The sequence below is a fragment of the Gouania willdenowi genome, chromosome 14 (assembly GCF_900634775.1).
Source record: "Gouania willdenowi chromosome 14, fGouWil2.1, whole genome shotgun sequence".
Taxonomy (NCBI): domain Eukaryota; kingdom Metazoa; phylum Chordata; class Actinopteri; order Blenniiformes; family Gobiesocidae; genus Gouania; species Gouania willdenowi.
Genome location: NC_041057.1, coordinates 16,520,781 through 16,541,659, shown reverse-complemented (window position 1 = coordinate 16,541,659; position 20,879 = coordinate 16,520,781). Strand labels below are relative to the sequence as shown.

At 37.8% G+C, this 20,879-nt stretch overlaps 1 protein-coding gene across 1 annotated transcript in view; it reads right to left on the bottom strand.

The window, feature by feature from the left end:
* Positions 1 to 532: 532 nt before the first annotated feature.
* pof1b (POF1B actin binding protein) overlaps positions 533 to 20,879 on the bottom strand; it is a 39,361-nt gene continuing 19,014 nt past the window's right edge. Inside the window, exons 3-13 of the mRNA XM_028466971.1 lie at positions 17,674 to 17,957; positions 14,124 to 14,157; positions 13,918 to 13,995; positions 13,126 to 13,218; positions 11,094 to 11,207; positions 10,223 to 10,375; positions 9,616 to 9,735; positions 9,169 to 9,309; positions 6,176 to 6,249; positions 4,540 to 4,657; positions 533 to 3,784 (exon numbers count right to left, since the gene is read on the bottom strand). Of these exons, the coding sequence (XP_028322772.1) occupies positions 3,779 to 3,784; positions 4,540 to 4,657; positions 6,176 to 6,249; positions 9,169 to 9,309; positions 9,616 to 9,735; positions 10,223 to 10,375; positions 11,094 to 11,207; positions 13,126 to 13,218; positions 13,918 to 13,995; positions 14,124 to 14,157; positions 17,674 to 17,957 (1,215 nt within the window). The 3' untranslated portion in view covers positions 533 to 3,778. The remainder of the gene's footprint in view (positions 3,785 to 4,539; positions 4,658 to 6,175; positions 6,250 to 9,168; positions 9,310 to 9,615; positions 9,736 to 10,222; positions 10,376 to 11,093; positions 11,208 to 13,125; positions 13,219 to 13,917; positions 13,996 to 14,123; positions 14,158 to 17,673; positions 17,958 to 20,879) is intronic.

Below are 20,879 nucleotides of genomic sequence, written 5' to 3'. Positions count from 1 at the left end.
CTATGCAAAGCAAACTCTCTACTCAATACTCACAATACCTTTATTTATAATATCTCAGTCCAACCTACTCACCACAGATTGCAGAGCCCACACGTGCTACTTTTTTTTTATTGAAGGGGAGGGGCCAACAGTGCTGGTTTGTGATGTAAGAAGCCACCAAAACATCACAAACCACCTTTCTCAGCCAATAGCAAAATTCAATTGTAATTCGAGAGCAGTCACTAATTTTTACAACAAAATATGCCAAATGTTAATATCTTGACTAAAATGTCAAGAATGGGACAATTACCCATCATCAACAACAAAATGGTCTTGGGTTTTAGTTACTCTTCGAAGTGCACCGGCGACACGTTCGTTGTGGATATTCCTATGAATTTATTAAAGCTATTTTACAATCCCTCTGTTTTGATTTTCACAGAAATACTGAAGAAAGTGCATCATTTATCAGTTCAATAAAGAACACAACGTTTTGTGTTTAAATACATAGATGCCGTGTGTTCACAATGCTGCGCTAATAAGAAAAAACACAGTCTTGCAAAGATATATTATTTATTTTCAAACTTTCTGAAACATTAGAGACGACAGAGCCCGAGGCGAGCTCCTTTTCTCTTGGACTGAACAATTAGTTTACGAAAATACATTCAGACGCATCTAAGGCAACTTAGCTCAACATACAACATGAAGATTATCCTCTGCTGGAGCTGAAAGGCAGGATTTGGTTTAAGACAGCAAGCTAATAAGGGCTTTTCTTTGACTAGCTAAGTACATCAGTTTTAGCTTAGCATGGATACAATGGATGGACTTTGATATTCACCTCGGCCCTACATTAGCATGCTAACTCTTTTAGCTTAGTAACACACTGAAGAATTCACACTGCCACAAGAGTTTCATGGATTCAAGATGGATTAGGAAGTGAAGCTGCAGCCCGATAATCCATTTACAGTACCAGTGTTAGTTCACCAATGTATCGTGCACATATAAACTAAAATCAAGATGAATTAGGAAACAAGGGATGATGCAAACCCTCAAACATAAACATGGAGAAGAAAAACAATCCGTGATTTGTACATAAAAAATAAAACAAGGCCGGAAATGTCTGCATCATCAGAGGTCTGAATAAAAGCTGCATTTATCAGAAAAAATTCCTGTTCCATATATAAACAACGCAATGCAATACCGCTTTATACTGTAAAAGCAAAACAAGGACGTATGAGTGAGTGTGTGTGTGGAAGCAGTAATAAATACACCTAAACCCTCAGTCTTAAGTTTGAAGTTGTGTATAAATGACTCACTGTGTATTATTAGGCTGCAGTTTCGGTGATATTGCCCCCTTGTGGACACATGGCCTTTTATGTGCTTCGATATGTAAAGAATGAAAACATCTCAAAGAAACTCGGTCTGGACAACGTAGACTTTAATGGCCTGTACTACAAAGCTGGATTTCCTCTTATCGCGCTAACTTCCTGGATTTATTTGGTGTGTGCTGTGTTATGAAGGTGGCTAACGTCTTACAGGACTAAATCACCATGGTAACTTAGGCTGAACGACTAACCTGGAGTATGAAAGTCCTGCCGCCTGACCAATCAGCTCTCTTAGAAAACAACCTGCCCAATAAATGGAGGATCATTGTGTGACCACGTCTCTGTTTGGATCTAATGTGACGCTGACAGGAGAGAGAATATTTATCCTTTCATTTACCCAATGACATCCTATAGGAAACATATAGATTTATATCTGATGGACTGGCCTACATTAGTCAGATGGTAAAACCTGCGTGCAGACCGATAAATTCATAAATTAATTCATTCATGTATTCTGTGGTGAAGCTGAGAGCCTCAGTCCTGTAAGATCATATAAAATACAAACATATTCCACCTAATGATGTAGGCTGAGCTGTATGCATCAGAGCCACAGACAAGGTGAAAGTCTAAATTAGAGTGTCTCTTTATTCTCCGTGTATAATTTCACTGATGTAAGCATTAACACTCATCAATTCCTGCATTTATTACTTGCTGTTTTTACAGCAGCAACAGTGTTGTTTTTTGTCTGAATTGTTCATTTTAATTAAGTATTATTCCCTAATTGAGACGTAAATTGCTCTACAGTTTCTCTGCGATTGTGATTGGTCTGACACTCCAATCTCCACCGCGCATGTAGCCAGGCAGAAATTACCTTGCTTAACTTAGTGAGTTGATATCAAGATTCGTGGGACAGCTTCTTTTTGACAGAGAATGTTTGGGTGAGTGAAGCCCGCTAGCAGAGATAAATCCAGGCTTCACTGGTATAGCTTCGTAGTACAGGCCCTAAAACAGGGGTGTCAAACATACAACGGCCTGCAGGTACATTTAAGTATTCAATAAAGTAACTGCTGTTCAAAACTTGTCCACTTTTGTTGTGAGAGTAGCAGACAGACCACAAAACCAAAGGTAAAAAATAATACTAAAATAAAATAAACACAAATAATAAAAAATAAAATAGATATAGAAAACCTAAAATAATAAAATAAATCATTTTTGTCAACAAATTGTTACATAAAACAAAGCTCAGAACTGAAAAGCATAATGTTGCTAATGCGCCTAGCCCGACCAACCTTGGTTTACTGGTCTGGCTCACTTGAGCTTAACCCCCTAAAATTTGACACCCCTGATTTAAAATTTTCTTACAGCAATAAATACCCACAAACAAGGAAAATATTTAAAAAATCATGCTCCAGTTTATACATTAAAGGGGGGATATCGTGTTTTTTTCAGGCACATAGTACCATTCTATAGCATACTCAAATAACTATGCTACCCAATTTTTTTTTTTGAAAAATGAAGCAAATATAAAAGAAAAGCTAAATCTGCTGAGGCTGGTGCTGTGGGCTGAACTAAGGAAGAGAACTTAGGAGGGGGGGGGGACTCATCCCCAAGGCGGAGCCTCGTCCCCTCGCGCATAACAGCAGGAAAACGGCTGCTGGCAGGAGATTTAAAGATTACTCAAAAATATGTAAATCAATCTGAGCAACACTTGAGGTATGTTTTTCAGGAGGGAATGACACACTAACATGATATAAAGCTTGAAAAAGTGACTTTTACATGATACCCCCCCTTTAAGATTTTCACCCCGAACCCGAACGCCAACTTAACATAATTATTATTAACACAATATTATAAAACCATGGATGTAATACATCGGAACAGGGCTGCACATGAACACAAACAGCAGGAGAGACTCCCTGAGGAGCACATGGGAGGCGTTTACTGAGCACACTTACGTTACAAACACACCAGTGTTCACAGAGTGGGAAGGATATGGAGGACAACTGGGAACATGCAGGGCTGGCATGTAATTTTGCATCTGGTTCGTAATCTTCACTTTGATTAGTGTGATTTTACTACAGCATCACATCTCTAATAGAGTCACATCAACATTATCATGCATAAACATATACATATGTGTTTGAGTTTTTCTGAGCCAGAAGTAACAAACAATTATAACGAGAATACATTTACAAGAATGCTAATCCTACCTTGAGCTCAGCCAGTTCCCAGTTATCACCATAGCTTTAATATAAACACGTAAAATCCAGAGCCTGTCATGATCTAAACATTTATGGTTTTTAATCCTTTTCCATCAACACAAACAAAAAAGCAGAGGAAGCCCAAACCCAAAATGTTGCATCACCCCAAAAAAAGAACAAGCTCAACGTGTCGTACCAAAAATAAAATATGGATATTTAGGAATGGAGCAAGGGTGAGGTTAAACCATCACCATCCGTGGGTGTGTTGTTTCTCCATCATCCCTGCCAGAGAGAAACAGATACAGTTGTTACACTTTGGATACACGCTGCTTTAATGTTCGTCAGACTGAGCGCTAATGGGAAAACAAAATAATAATAATAACCCTTAAGTGTCATTTCTTTAATCTAATAAATCAGTTTTTTCGCTTGCACAAGAAAGTGTAAAAGGATTGAAGGTGTCGATATTGGCGCATTTATGCACAATTACAGCTAAAATATCTCTTTAACTTGCAGTAAAGGAGTTTTAATGTCAGGACCAATAGTAATGGAGCTATCGAGCCAATTAATGGTAGTCACTAATATTTAATGCAGACTATCTTTAAAAATAAGCAAAGAACTAAACAGAAAAAAAAAATTAAAAATTAAATAAATAAATGATATTAATTAAAAAAAGATGCGACTCATTTTCAAAAAAGAACCTAAATTGAAAGTCAGAAAAATTTTAAAACATTTGATTAAAAATGTATTATCACATTCTAATACATAAAAAAAAACTGTTCTGGAAAGTCCAATCAGATTTTTTTCCCTAAACTGACTTAGAACATGTATACATTAGTATACAGTATATAAAACATGAAATGTGTACATGATGTTAAAAAAAAAATGTTTTCTGCCATTACAACACATACTTTCCATTCCCATGGGATTCGATGGCTATCATCATTTTAATTGGCAGGTGTCACATGTTAATATCTAAGATAAAGCACTCTCATTGGCTAATGCTGCCTCCTCCCTCCATTGCTCTTTGATTTCTTTACCAGTAGGGTCTTCTCTCCAGTTTTCTCGATGATGACGGTCTGGGCTTCTCGGATGGACGAGGTGGAGCCCTTGTAGTCGTCACCGAGCAAACCCAGGATCGGGTACTGGTTCGTGTACCTGCAAACATACAGTCAAAGGAAAAGTGCAGGGACTTATGCTCAGGTTTTCATGTGGTTCACAGAAAAACCCATCTAACAAGAACAGATTTACGTTTAACATATAGATGTTGTTTCCACGCAGTCATCACCACCCATTCAGGGTAAACTCAAACACATAACCTTCACCGTAACAAGGTGAGACATACGTACCAGAGCACAGAACATGAAAACCCAGCATAAAAAATGGAGAAAAGGAGGTGCACTGCTATATAGTGGATTAATTTAGGGCTGATTGAAATCCACCACTAAATTAGCATTTTGAAAATGTATTTAAAAATGTAAAAATAAACACTTAAAAGCACCCAGATTAGAAAATGCATAAAGCAAGAAAATAAAAGCCTCCCAAAATGAATGAAACATCCAATAGAAACTTAGCCAAGACCAATGGAATCTTAATATTTGTCCAGCAGTTTTTAAGAATACTTGAAGAAAATGTTTTAACGCACAAAAACTAATGCAAACCAATGTAAACCAATGCGTTTGCTGGGATTGGACCATCATGAGACAGGTTCCTTTTGGTTTTACCCGACTGATGGTGTGTTGTTGCAATAGTAATCCAGCATTCACCCTTTAACTTGTTTATTTAAACTAAAGTTTTACAGGGACTTTTCTGGAAACAATAATTATGGATGTTTAGATACTGGATTAATCAAATCAAACATTTTCCTGAGGAGATGCAGTGAAATCATCTAGGATTTCTTCTGTTGCCAAGACGTCGGCATGTGCCCTCAATGTGTGTTCTCACATGCGTTTGTCTAGTTGTATATTTGGCCTTTTGTCAGAAAAATATGAAACATGTTTTGATATGAGAATGAGTTAACTTCACAAAAGAAAGCCATGTTAAAATCTTCCTTCTTTCTGATCTGTGGATGTAGGATGAGTGCCGTACGATGTAGGTTGAGTGCCGTTCGATGTAGGATGAGTGCCGTACGATGTAGGGTGAGTGCCGTACGATGTAGGGTGAGTGCCGTACGATGTAGGGTGAGTGCCGTACGATGTAGGGTGAGTGCCGTACGATGTAGGGTGAGTGCCGTACGATGTAGGGTGAGTGCCGTACGATGTAGGATGAGTGCCGTACGATGTAGGGTGAGTGCCGTACGATGTAGGGTGAGTGCCGTACGATGTAGGGTGAGTGCCGTACGATGTAGGGTGAGTGCCGTACGATGTAGGGTGAGTGCCGTACGATGTAGGGTGAGTGCCGTACGATGTAGGGTGAGTGCCGTACGATGTAGGGTGAGTGCCGTACGATGTAGGATGAGTGCCGTACGATGTAGGATGACTGCCGTACGATGTAGGGTGAGTGCCGTACGATGTAGGATGAGTGCCGTACGATGTAGGGTGAGTGCCGTACGATGTAGGGTGAGTGCCGTACGATGTAGGGTGAGTGCCGTGCGATGTAGGGTGAGTGCCGTGCGATGTAGGGTGAGTGCCGTACGATGTAGGGTGAGTGCCGTACGATGTAGGGTGAGTGCCGTACCTCTTGGTAATGATAGTCTTGCTTGTTCCCTGTGAGCTGCTTTTGTTTCTCTCCTGCATCAACCTTTTTATCTCCTGCAGGTGACAAGAGGTCAAAGTTCAGCGAGGATAATGGAAAGACAGGATTACACAGTTAATCAGCACCCCCTATCTAAGAGGCATTATTTTTTATTCATTATTAAAGTATAAGTTAACCAACACTTTAATATCATTTTTTTTTTTGTCAAATAAATACCAAAGACTATTTTTAATATGTATGTATCTGCTGATGTAGTCCATACATCACCTCTGGGTTGCACAATGTTTCCTTGCAGTGAGTTTATGATTCATTTAAATTTGTCTTTGTTTTTGTTTGGATTTCCCAGTGATTTCCTTTGGCTTTTTGAGTTTGCGTTTTTGCTGACAATACTTATTCCATAATATACATAGTCAGGGGAAAATGCTTCTAACAACAAATTAATTAACTAAAAAAAAAAAAAAGTCTTAATATAATGTACACAATGAAAAAATATTTGAAGTGCCAAAATACAAACTTTTTTTTGGCACTCAAGTCATGTGACCGGGTTCTTCTTCTGTTGCGCAATTGTTCTTCACCGTGGAAATGGTAATTTTAAAAATTGAGGATTTTTAATGACACGTTCAGCCTCACAAAGCTAAAAAAAAATTTAGCATTTAATTAGCGTTTTTACATTAAATTTTTTTTTACAGCAGTTTTACTGTGTTTTGGACTAAATGCTGGGATTCATTGGACTTTTGAATGTCTTGGGAAGATTTTGATTATATATATCGATTCAGTAAGACATGCCATCGCTTTAAAGATGAGGTATTTTAAAGGCTTGTTTATGTCGCCATTTTTTCCAAGTTTGACCAAATATTTGACTGTGTTTGCTCTGACGGTTGTGTTTTAGAATGGTTTATATGGTTAAAAACAGAAAGTCCTAAGGCTTCAAATGGTATAATGATACTTGTGATATGCTGCTGTATTTCAGAAGCATTTAATCCCTTCAGAGCGGGAATGAGAGAGAACATGCATTTTGACCCGTATTCGGGATGGTGGACGTTAAGGGGTTTTTAAACGATGCCTCGACGCACATTTTTAAAATCTGTCACTAATTATTTTTTCTTTGATTATTGTATATGTTACAAACATTGTGGTTGGCACGAATCTGGAGACGGTCTATATATTTAATTCTATTTTCAATTGCTTTCCTCCACCATTGCATTCTAATACCTAACATCCAAGTTACATTTAAAATAGTTTTATTTCTCAATAGTTTAAGTCATTTCCATTCATTGTTTACTGTTTATTCTGACTTCTTCAAAAGAAAACGTCCCGGCGCCTGTTTTTCTCTGCGCATGTGAAACAAACAGAGCTGTTTTCAAGTGTAGCGTGATGAAAAGAACAAGAATGTAGTTGAACCTGAAAGGTGAAAACAACGCAGTGTCAACAATGGAAGCAGTTTGTGTTTGGTTTTAACTAACAACCATCAAGTGTGCTTTTATTTAGTGACTGTAGTGACATTAATTAAAATTGTAATTGCAATTTAAAAATCCATTGCTCTTGTAATCATAATTGAATTGTAATTTAGTTCATATAATTGACTTTGTAATTGTAATTGGCATGGAAATGTGATTAAAAACAGTCGAATACAATTTAATTAAATGCAAAACTGGGAAACAATGTTACAGTTCTACGGATGACACAAACGTAATTATTAAAATATGTTTCATATCAAGTTTTCTTACTACCCTTGGGAATCATTTTACTATTTAAATAAAAATAAAAAATAAGTGAAAAAATGGCTCAGATATCCACAGCAAAAACAAAATTAGATAAATAATATTTTTTATTAGTGTATGACCCGTTATCATAAGAGAAGCTGACACAAGAGAAAGGTTATGTTTTATGAGGTTATTTATCAAAGGCAAAGTAATTGTGATTAATTGAATATAAACTTTGGTAAATGAGAATGTAATTGGACTTTCAGGGACAAAAAAAAAAAAATTGTAATTGGGAAAAATGCCAGTCGTCATAATCATAGTTGAATTGTAATTGAAGATGGATAATTGAAGACGTAATTGCAGAGGTGAAAGTAACTGACTTCAACTACTGTACTGTTACTGTAATTGGGTTGTCTTCATGGTTACTTGTACTTTTTTCAGTATATTTCTAAATCAGTAATTTTACTTGTACTTAAGTATGTTTTAAAAGAAGTAAAGTAATTCGTTACATTTCTACAGTGAACCGTTACTGAGTAAATGATAATTATTTGTTTTAAAATGATCAACGGACATTGTGAAACTACAAAAAAAAATTGAAATGACAACAATCAAATACATCACATCATAGCCGACCAATCAGATTAAACGTAATGAACTTGAATTACGGTTATTTTACCACATTCTTTGGTTTAGGTTGGGGTTTCTACCAGTTATGTTGTTACTCACATGGCACATTTGGCAAGGCACTGTTTTAAAGTTCATAAATTTAGCTATTTTATCATTATTTTGAATGAAATTTGTTTGGTGTTGTTTTATTTTAAAATTGTACATTTTGACAAACATTTTATTTTATGCAGGTGCCTTTATGGAAAATGCAATAATTTCCAATTGTGCAAGATCTGGTCTCTTCCTTTTTAAGTTTTATATATGAGATGTTTACTGTTTGCAGGGGAACCGTGGCAAGATTTATTACCAAAAATAAACGTGGGGCGTGAAAGTAACTAGTAACTTTTACTTCGAGTACTATTAATTGAGCTACTTTTTACTTGTACTTGAGTATTTTATGTATGTCTTACTTCTACTTGTCCTGAGTACTACAATTTCAATCAAGTAACAGTACTTCTAGTTGAGTAGGATATATCAGTACTCTTTACACCTCTGCGTAATTGTAATTGAGAATTTGAATTAACCCCAACCCTGGTTAAAGCAGTGCCATAGTCGTTCCTACATCTGATATTTTCAGAGTAAAACGTCATAAAGCCAGTGTCTGACCTCCTCCTGCCGGGTGATGATGGTCTGCCGTTTCTCCAACATGGCGAGCAGCTCTGAGATCTTCAGCTGGAGGCTCTGGTCTGAGGATGAGCGCGAGGTGGTGGTAGTGGTGACCTCCGTCTGGATCTTTGTTATCTGGCTCTGAAGGTTGTACGGTGAGAGGAGAGGGACAAACAAGCACAAAGAAAGACTTCAAATGACCACGGACAATGAAGCAGTGATTCCCACCCAGGGGGACATGTCCCCTTTGAGGCACTTAAACACATTGATGAAGGTACGTTGAAACTTTTATCAATCCATTTCAAGGTATTAGGAAAACCGTTCCTATTTCATGCTTTCTGGGGCCACATTATAGGGAATTAAAAATGTAAAAGCTGACTTATAAATTGTGATAAATGTCGAACCAAAAATGCTTAAATAGCAAAAATGTAAAGAAAACATCCTCACCCGCAGCCTTTGTATCTCCTGTTCCTTTTCTCGTCTCAGGGCGTCGAGCTGATCCTGGTAATGACGGGACAGCTCCTCTGTTTTAATCTGCAGCGTGGCGCTGCTCGCCTGGCCCGACAGCTACACAGGATAGAAAGATAGACATATTTTAAAAACATAAAGGTATAATATAAAGTATTTAAAATTCTAAAAATACATACACAAAAAACATTATAATCCTAGGCAATTCCAAATATAAAAAGGCTTATCTCACTCTCCAGCAATACATAATACAAAAAATAAATAAAAAAATCTAATAAAAAACAAAAATATAGATTTTTTCTTTTAAATGCATTTTAAAACATAGGAATATAATAAAAAACATTTAGAAATTTAATAAATGTAATAAAAGGCAAAACAAAGCATTGAAATTTTTTTTTCAAAAACCTTATAAAAGGCATTTAAAAGTAGAAAAAGGTGCAGCATGAAAACATCAAACAAGGCCCACCCTCTAATAATAATAATAATAATAATTATAATATTGTTTGTCTGTGCGTATTGGGACTTGTTCATTGTGGGATCAACAGTCTGAGTGCCTGGAGGAGAGGAGGTTTTCTGTGTGTTCTACCTTCTGTCGCAGCATCTCGTTCTCCTTCTCCAGTGCTCTCATTCTTCCCTCCAGTTCCTTGACCTTAAAGTCACGGCTGGACTCGTTGTTCTTGCTGTTGGAGAGCTGGCTCTCCAGTGAACGCTGGGAGGCACTGGTTTCCTTCAGGGACAGCTGTGGACACACAGAGTTAATCATCTCAGGATCGTCTCTGATTGAAAACTTTACTCTCACATATTATTTAATAATACAAAATTGGGAAGACTGCCTGTTCTCTCTCAAGTGTGCATGTTTCTGGGTCACTAGATTGACCTCAGCAAGAGAGAAAAGTTATGTTAATGTGTGTTGGTCCTGCAATGGACTAGGATTATGTACTTTTCCTAGATTTTACACACACACACACACACACACGGTTATGTCTATCTATCTATCTATCTATCTATCTATCTATCTATCTATCATCTATTTTCTTTCCTATCAATTGATTACCTTGTTAGGCATCCTAATCAATATAGAAAATACAGGTTTTAATGTGGTCGTCTGGGGCCTTTTTTTGTGGTCAGTATAACCCCTAGATTATTCTCTTTTTTTTAAAATAGTAAATTGTGGAAAAGCTTGATGTGAAACATTTTAATAATTCTTAACTACATATGTGTAGAACTGTACATGGCACTGTAGCATGATTCCCCAGTTTTGCGTTAAATTATAATTAACGATTTTTATAGAATTTTCATTGCACTTACATTACAAAAGTCAATTATCTGAACTCAACTACAATTTCTACAATTTAAATACAAATATGACATCAACAGATTTTAAAAATACACACACACCCACACACACACAAACTCACAGGCGCACACACACACACACACACACACTGGGAGCGTACCTGCAGCTGTCTGTTGTTCTCCCGTACAGCCTCCAGGAGGCAGTCGTACTGCTTGGCCTGATCTGCTTTGAAGCTCAAGTCTCTCTCCAGAGATTCCTTCTCACTCTCCAAACGCTGTGACACAAACACACACACACACACACACACATACAAACATAAACACAGAGACATGTGATCTCAGTCCCTGGAAGAGTGTCACTTGTTTATCTTCCCCACTTTTTTGTTTGCTCTTGTCATCACTTCCTTTGTTTTAAACAGTTGAACGAAGGTGACGCAGAGTTTTGCTTTTGGTAATTGTAAACCTGACACCACTGTGTTAACTCTGTTAATAATGAGCAGTTTTCCTGCACATTCCTATGGAATGACACCATGTAAGGCCTTCACCTTCCACACCTGTGCACAAGCTGAGAGCAATACAATAAAAGCAGCTTTTTGCAAGCATCACTTTTTGTTTTCCCACAATCCTTAGGGAGCCTTCTCTTTCATGTATTTGTAAAAGAAGAGAAACATAAATCTGCTTTTATCTGATGATGAACAGACAGGAGGAGGGAGCAACGTCATCACTGTCACTAAGATATTTGTCACATGCTTTATGTATCATGTGATAGCACTGGCCTATTTATTATTTCTGCGTTGTTTTGTTAATTGATGAGCGTAAGAACGAAGCCCAATGGTGGGAAAATCAATTATCCAGAAATAAAGTATTGGTTTAAAAAAGTGTCTTGAGACAAAATGTAACAGTTTTTTCAAAGATTGTTGAGTACATGTTGTGATCTCTCTGATCTCGTGTTGATACGGGATCAAGACCCTGGACATAAAGTTTTGGTAAAAAATACAAATCTTAATAAAACAAGACATACACACATTTGTACAAAACCTGTGTACCGTTCGTTCTTTGGTTGTTCCATTTTAAAACCATATCAAAATAACAAATAAACAGTTATTTTGTTTTACTGACTTACAACCAAAACAGAAATACAGAAGAATCAAAAACAAGACAAGCAGCATTTTTCTGTTTCAAAATTAAATATTGTTCGTTTGTGTGATATTTGGATATTTAAGGGAAACTAGGACAAGAGCTTCATGTTTTAAGCTCACCACACAGAATGGACCCACAGACGGGGGCGGACTTTTACTCCCTGACAAAAAAAGGAGCAATACATAAATACATTTTTTTGAATCTACTGGTGCTCTTCATTTCTTGTGACCAACTTCTGTGTGTTGACGGTTGCCGTTAGTGGCTAACAGTATTATAACGTGCAAAATAAATATTTTTAATGCCTTTAAAAAAGCTGTAATTGTTTTTGCAAAAGTGTCAAATCGTAGAAGTTCTAACATCTTTTGCTCCACACACCAGCCTCACAGTCGATAGTCAGTCACCTGTTTATTTGGATATTATTTGGACCGTATCACCATAAAACTAAACATGAATGTGAGCAGCTTTTTACAAGCTGAAACATCCACAGACTGCATGAAAACAGGAGCAGGAGCAGAAAACTGCTGAAATAAATCCTCAACAGTCCTATTGTGTGAGGAGACCTGGTCCAGGACCTGTGGAGGGAAACCAGTGGACTTCAGCTCTCGCTCTAATTTACTCGTAAATATCCAAATATCACACAAACAAAACAAGATTTTTTTTTTCTTCAGCAAAAACGCTGCTTATCTGGTTTTTGATGTTTTTGTATTTCGGTTTTGTTTTTTAAGTCAGTAAAACAAAATAACCACACCGTTTATTTGTTATTTTGATTTGGTTTGAAAATGGAATAACCAAAACAGAAACAGGACACAGATTGTACAACACTGGTATCCTTTTTTCACTGAATCTTTTTGTGCAGTTTTGTGGCGCATAAGCATCTGTCTTTGATTGTGCACGTTGTTGCTTTTTCGCGTGAGCCACAGCAGTGGGGTCTCTTCTCTCAACCTTACAATTCAAACATTGGCTGCCGCTGCTCTTTCTACACGTAAACACAATCATTTGCGTGTCTTGGTGGGACTGATGCTCAGGCCTCTGCCTGTTTGTGGCTTTCCTTACCCGCAGATCCTCGGACATGTGCAGGAGCTCCTCTCTCAGGCTGCTGAAGGTGGACAGCAGCAGACGCATGCTCTTATCTGCAGTGAGACGAGTCTGACTCACACACACACACACGCACACACAAACACACAAGCCACACACACCACGGTTAATAACTGGGTATGCAATATTGTTGCAAAACACAAAAATCTAATGGCATTTATCATATCAACTTTTGGAAGATTACAGTTGAACGGTTGCGTGTGCGTGTGTGAACTCGCTGTAGTGTGATTTGCCAAAATGTGGATCTTGTTGGGTTCTTTCTTTCTTACTATGAACTCTATTTTTTTTTGTTAAGCGCTTTGAAATGACTTTGTTGTAATTTGCGCTATATAAAAGTTGAATTGAAGATTTCATTTATTCAACTGTTTTTCGGAAATTTTACTTTGATTGAACTGCCTGTCTTCTTCAGAGGCGTCTGCTGGCCGCTTTGATGTTTCCTTAAATTGTAAGAATAAATAAAACCTTGACATATAATTCAAAAAGAAGACAAAAAGAACTTGCATGAATTATTATGCAGTGTGATTGTTCACACGGATTTGGACTGAAGAATGAAAGACTTTAGGAATAATATAAAGTAAAAGGGAATATACAGTAATCAGGGAATCTTTGTCCAGTTTTATCACATGATACAGTAACTTTCTTTGGTTTTCATTATCTAGAGGCGAAGCGTGTCCCATGTTTATTCTGTAATAAATAAGAATGGAGACTTTTGATTGGAGGATGAACTTGTTTCCCAGATCTGTTGCTCACCTGCAGCAGGTATCGTATCTGTTGTTTGGTCAGCTCGGTAGCTCCTTTGGGAATCAAAGCTTCCACCTCTTCCTCTACCTGATCATCATATCACATAGGAATCAAAACACATCAAACATGAAGTCAGATGGAATTACTGTAGATCCCAAACCTGTGGCGCACACAGGGTTCTGTGAATGTGCAGCAGATGAAGGTTAGTTCCTCACCTTGTAGTCATTGTTGTGTTCCAGCTGGAATTTCCTGTAACACACACAGGAAGGACAAACAATGGTGGTTGTTGTATTATTGCAGATGTGATGTTTCCGTGTGTGTGTGTGTGTGTGTGTGTGTGTGTTTGTGGGAGAGATTTGAAATAGAAAGGAATCCTCACTGTAAGATTAATCCTAATGATGTTAGCATGAGGGATACACATTACACACGGTACATATATTATCTATTGCAGTGGTTCTCAAACTTTTTTGGGCTAAAGTACCCCCTTTCTCTACCTTATGAATGCAAGTACCCCTCTTTGTCCGACCACCACATTTTGCTCAGAATTCTGTGAGCATAATGATGGAATGAATGAGTGATAAAACACATTTCAAAGAATCTTATTTTGTAAACGTGTCCTGGGCCTTCCACGAGGCCTATGTCTCTGAGCTGGCCTGGTGTCGCCTCGGGGTCCTCCCAGAACGGCTGGAGGAGGTGTGCGTGGATCGGGAGGTCTGGGCATCTCTGCTGAGACTGCTGCCTCCGCGACCCGGCCCCGGATAAAGCGGAAGAAGATGGATGGATGGATGGATTATTTTGTAAATAAGTGGAATGAAACAGTATTTAGACCCTCGTGAAAAGATTTATTTCTATAGTTTTTATCATTTCCGGTCCTCTCCAACCTGGTGTAGGACCAAAACTGACTCTTGTATTTTCAGTTCATGTTCTAAGATAATTTCTATCATTATCATTATTTAGTCTGCTTTTGTGTGATTTTGTGGGTTTTTGTGGGTCATTTTGTTATTATTTGTCTGTTCTTTTTTTCAGCATATTTTTCTCGTATTTTGTGTGTTTTTGTGTCATTTGGTTGTTTCTTATGTCGTTCTGTATGTTTCTGTTATTTTTGTGTGTTTTGTACTAATCTTGTGTAATTATCTCTCATTTAATGTGTTTTTGTTGTAATTTTTGTGTCTTCTGTTGTTGTTTGTCTGTTCTTTTTATTATTCATTATTATATATCATCTTATCTTGTGTGTTGTTGGTGATATTTACTATTTCATTTATAAATTTTCCTTTCTGTTTCTCTCAAATACCCCCTGTAGTGCCATCGCGTACTACCATTTGAGAAACACTGATCTATTGCATACCGATACATCAGCAGTGGGTGAACTTGTTCTAGTCCTCTTGGGTGTTTCTGTGAGTGATTTAAAGACTCCAGTGTCAGAGGGTTAATAACAGACAGGTGAAAGTTGACGGGGAAATATAGTCTGTTTGCTTCTCACTTTTAAACGCACGCTGGGAATCGACACCGTGTGAAGAACAAGTAACATCACTCTCACTTCCTCTGTGCATTTCCATGATTTAGCTCAATGGTTGTTGTTTTTTTGTTTTGTTTTTTTAAATGTCAGCCTAATTTAAGTTAGTTGTCTCAGCACATTTTTACCACCAACCAAACAGCAATGCAAGGTGGTTTGTCCTCTATTTAATGTGGGATTCGAGCACACTCCCACATTTCAGCCTTGCTTGTTGTCCAAAGACCAAACAAACTCAAAGTTATCACATCACTTCATGTAACCCTAACCCCTCCCTCAGCAAAGCAACCATGCAAAGCACAAGTTTTTATTGGAAGAAACCTGAGGTTCAGGTTATTGCTTGTGGATACATTTACAACTGTGTTGCCAGATTGGGCATTTCCCACAATGTTAGAAACTCTATTTCAAAGGCAAGAAGGGAGTCAAGGTTTTTGTACGCTGTTATGTTTATGACGTGATGACTCTAAAAAAAGGGAATTATACAAAAACATTTTTTCAACATTCGGCGGGTAGGAAATCATTTGTTGTATCGAGCAACACTGTGGGACAAGCAAAGCCAGACATCACCAACCTAAAACATTTGATCTTAGCTCACTTCTATGGTTTAAACATTTGTAGAGTTACTAAATGGTTGCTGACTCATTGGATTAAAAAATCTTAACCATTGATTACTGCTGTTATTATGCCGCCTTTTACTAAAGGACATATTATGATATTATGACGATTTTAAAAAGACCAAAACGTTTCCACAAGAAACCAGAATCCAAGTCAAGCTTTAAAAAAGAATAACTCATAAACTGATGACAGGGACAGGATGCATCCAACCAAGAAACTTAAAAAACTGAAGATTATGCTTAAAGATTTGAAAAAAGTGAAATCGTACTGACCTTAATACGGCCGGGTAGTAAAAAGTAGAACCCTGCAGTATTTCAGCCGCAATTACAAGAGAAAGGGACCAACTAAACCTAAATGTGACCTACTAAAGCAAACAGCTCCTATAGATAATAGGGTTCTCACCAGCGCTGTTGTGACGTAAATTTGATCACCTCAGAAGTGATATCGCCCCCTACGTTGCATTTTCAGGGGTCCATACATACATTTGAAAAGCACATCTGGGAATCAGTCTTTTGAACAAATTGTTATTTCTATACAGTGTCTGCGAGTATTTATTCTTGGAGGACATATACCAAGCATGACTAACTCTATGACTACATTCATCATCACCCTTCATCAATTCAACAAATACATTTTGGCTTTAAAGTCCATGTAAAGCAGAAATATATTTATGTTATAAGTTTGTCACACCACAGAAACATGTGTCATTGACCACTGAGCCAAATTTGAAACTTGAAAAAAATTGCTAAGTATATAGAATTAGGTCTTAAAATCATGGAAAAACAAGCACTTCTCTCTGCTCTGAGACACTGGGGGCGTGTCAGTTAGAGGTGGTGGAACCACGCCCATGCACGGGAAGGACGCCGCCTCCTTACTGTGTGTCTATGGGAAAGAGCAATGTGATGCTCCCATGTCGATAATGCTTCCAAAAGGGCTCGGATCGGGCCAAACAAGATATTAGCGGAAAACTGCGAAAAACAAAATTGCGGTGTATAAACAAGATCTTTTCATGAAAAATGTGGCACCAGCCGATGCTTTTTATTCCCGAGTCCGAATATGAGGTTTGCTTTTGCCAGGGGCCAAATTGCGCCCTCTGGAGGCCACGGAAGTTTGGTGTGCTTCAGCAGCAGGGACGAGTTTATGCTAATGATGGCTCCGTTACATAACGCAGCCCTGATTTCTGACCCACCCATTAAATCCTGAACACAGAAATTGGAAACAGAGTTTTTGAAGCCTAGCTTTACAATTAAATTATAAATGGTTTAATTGGCTTTGTACATGTTTTAAGGAATACATTTATGACCTATTTAGTGTGTTTAGAAGAAAATGTCAGTCTTTAAAGAAAGGCTGAAACAAAGTAAAAAAAAAACTAAATTAAAAAAAAACAAGCGCGCCATGCGATCCCCCATCTGCTGTGAAAAATTCCTGGTGAGAACCCTGGATAATCTGTGAGATGTCCTACAGACCTTGTCTTTGAGTTTTGTGTCAGAACTAACAATAAATCCTCAAATCGATCAAATGCACACAGGTTTTCTCTCCTAGGAATGAGTCAGAGAACGAGTTAAGGCTCGCAGTTTCTCATCATTGTGCCAGTCACAGTTTCCCCCCCGGGTGTTGGTGAGAGACAAACGTGCACTTACTGCCCACCGATCTTGGACACATTGTCGTAGATGCAGGAGTGAATGTCGCAGTTCTTGCGGTAGACGTCAGCCAGCAGCTCGCCGAAATAACGGGTGTCCATCTTGGTGGGTTCGGGGATTTCTCTCAGCTCGGTCCTAACCTCCGTCCTGGAGACCTTCTTAACCACAGGTGGAGGTTTCTGCTGTATGACGTTGATGATCTCTACCTCCTCTACCTCCACTTCCTCTTCTTCTTCTTCCTCTTCTTCCTCCTCCTCCTCCTCCACCTCCACCTCCTCTTCTTCCTGCAGAAGAAAATCATGGACAAACATGTAGCCTCATTCATTTATTTGGTAGTAAAACCCCTTGAAAAAGAACGAGGACCATACAAGCATCACTGTCAGGTCCCTATAACATCTGTACACAAGCTCTGTGCCTGCTGTTTGCTGATGATGCTGTCCTCTATATCGCAGCACAGACACCAGAGAAGGCAACAGAAATGGTAAACATGTATGTACCCTCGAATATGTAATCACGTATGTACCCCGTTTTTCTTTCTGCTGTAGAGCAAACACAGATGCCTTTGTGAAAAATAAATTAAGTTCCAATTGTGCAAGATTTGGTCTCTTACTTTTTGAGTTTATACATGAGATGTTTACTGAATGCAAGGGAACCGAGGCAAGATTTATTACCAAAAATAAACGGGGGGGTGAAAGTAACAAGTAATGTTTACTTTGAGAACTATTTAATTGAGCTACTATTTACTTGTACTTGAGTATTTTATGTATGACTTACTTGTACAATTTCAATCAAGTAACAGTACTTCTACTTGAGTAGAATATATCAGTAGTCTTTACACAACTGCTGTTTTTAGATATTGACCAAGTATATCTTGGAAAGTAAAAGGTTTGTGACTACAGTAATTTAATTGTAGGTATGATTTAACAAGTCGTCACCCCTTGCTGCGCAATGCAAACACACCCAGCGTCGCCTCTTCAGCGGCACAGTCACAGTCAAGGCAAATAGTTGTTATGTAACAGGCTATTAAGGCAGAGCTTCTGGATGTGTGCGTGAGCACTTTCACACTCGGTACACACCTGTCCGTCACACTCTTTTGTTCACAACCTCTTGAATAACTCGAGTTTAAAGTATTTTCACCTTTCAATCGTTTCTCTCTGTAAGTTTTAGGGTCTGCTGATTTTCTCCTGCAGCTTCACTATTCTAGTCTCTTCAGAATCAGAAATGAATCAGAATCAGAATCAGAAATGTTTATTTGCCATGTACAGTTTTGAGGACAGTACAAGGAATTTGACTTGGTGGTTGGTGCACAAAACAAGCAACAAAAAGAAATAAAAGAAATAAAAACAACACAACAAAGAACAACCCAGCAACAATAATAATAATAATAATAATAATAATGATAAATATAAAGGATGAGGGATAAATAAAGGATAGATAGAGAATAAAGGATAAATAGGATAAATATAAATATATATATACAGTGCAGCATGGTATCAAGCTGGTGGAGGTGGTGATCGGGTGGGGTGGTTGGGGGGGGTTTCAGTGGGTGACTTGGGTGTGTTCTGTGGATGGTGGCAGGAGGAAAGAAGCTGTTTTGTGTTGGAGGTTCTGGTCCTGATGGACCGAAACCTCCTACCAGAAGGGAGAGATTGAAAACAGTTTATGACCGGGGTGGGAGGGTCGGCCACAATCTTTTCCTGCCACGCCTCAAATCCTGGAGGCGTACAGGTCCTGGAGGGGGGCAGATTGCAGCCGTTGACCTTCTCTGCAGAGTGGATGATACGCTGCAGTCTGGCCTCTAACCATTATAAGACTACTGTGGACCGCAGCTTAGGTTTGATAATTGACTGGTTTAGCAAAGAGTCTGCAGTCATAAATCTCTTAGCTTTGAACTTTGAAACACTAAAAGGCTTGCTTTTGTTGCCTAGTAGTCACGCATGCAATGCTGTAAAGTAGAGATGGGCAACTAATCATCAGCGTGGGAAGCCACAAAAATCTGATTGTCTGATCTGTGGACCACCATTATCAACGTTCATGCAGCATTTAGAATAATGACCATTGAGATTAGTACATGAAAGAAAAGGGTTCTTCTGTTAATTTTCTTCTGTTGCTGCATTTTTGTAGTTCTTGCATGTGGTTTTTTAGGTTATCTTATGTAATTTTGCAGTGATTTTGTGCATTTTTTACTTCCGGAGGTATGTTTTCGCCAGCAATTATTCATTTGTCTGTGAACAGTCCAACACCAAACCAAATCATGGATTTTGGTGAAATTGTCAGGAAATACCCAAAATGGAAATGAAAGAACAATTGATTAGATTTTGGGGATGATCCGGATCAATATTTCACATCTAACACTTAGGTGATGTGATATGTGGACTGCTATAGAGTGGAGGAGGTGTGCGCTCTCTGAGTGCTTTATAGTTATCATTTGTTTGTTTTTGATGTGGTTTGGTATTTGTCTCTCAATCTGTGTGTTTCTGTTGCTGTTTGTGTTTTTAACGTCAGTTTGTGCATTTTTTGTTGTTTTGTAAATCATTATTTTGTTTTGCAATATTTTATGTAGTCATCTTGAAATAATTTGATGTATTTATGAGAAACAGGGCATTCTCATTATTGTGATCGTGCTATAATTTTCTTTCATTCTCTTTTCTTAGTACCATCAGTCAGGGTTGGGATCAATTATAATTGTAATTGCGTAATTGATAATTAATTACAATTATGGTGTAATTGTAATTATAATTTGACTTTAGTAATTGACAACATAATTGTAATTGACTTTCTGAGATGAAAAATAATTGTAATTTAATTGTAATTGGAAATAATGATGGCCACTGTAATCGTAATTGAATTGTAATTGAACATGGATAATTGGAAACTCAATTTTAACTGAAAAATGTAATTGACCCAAACCCTGCTGTCGGTATTAGCAACGACTTGATGTGATTTCCTATTAACTACCTCAATTTTAGGACAATACCACCAATGACATACGCATAAAAATAAAATAGTACACAACACAATAATAATAATTCTATTTTTTGTTGTCTTGCTGTGTTGGTTAACTTGGGGGCCACATGTAAACCCAAAGCCACTTTAAAAATCTGTGTAGGTGCACGCCCCTGGATTAAACCGGATTACCATGAAAAAAACGAACTATAATTATCTCCTGAACACTTCAGTAAAGACTTTTCAACAACGTGGTGCGA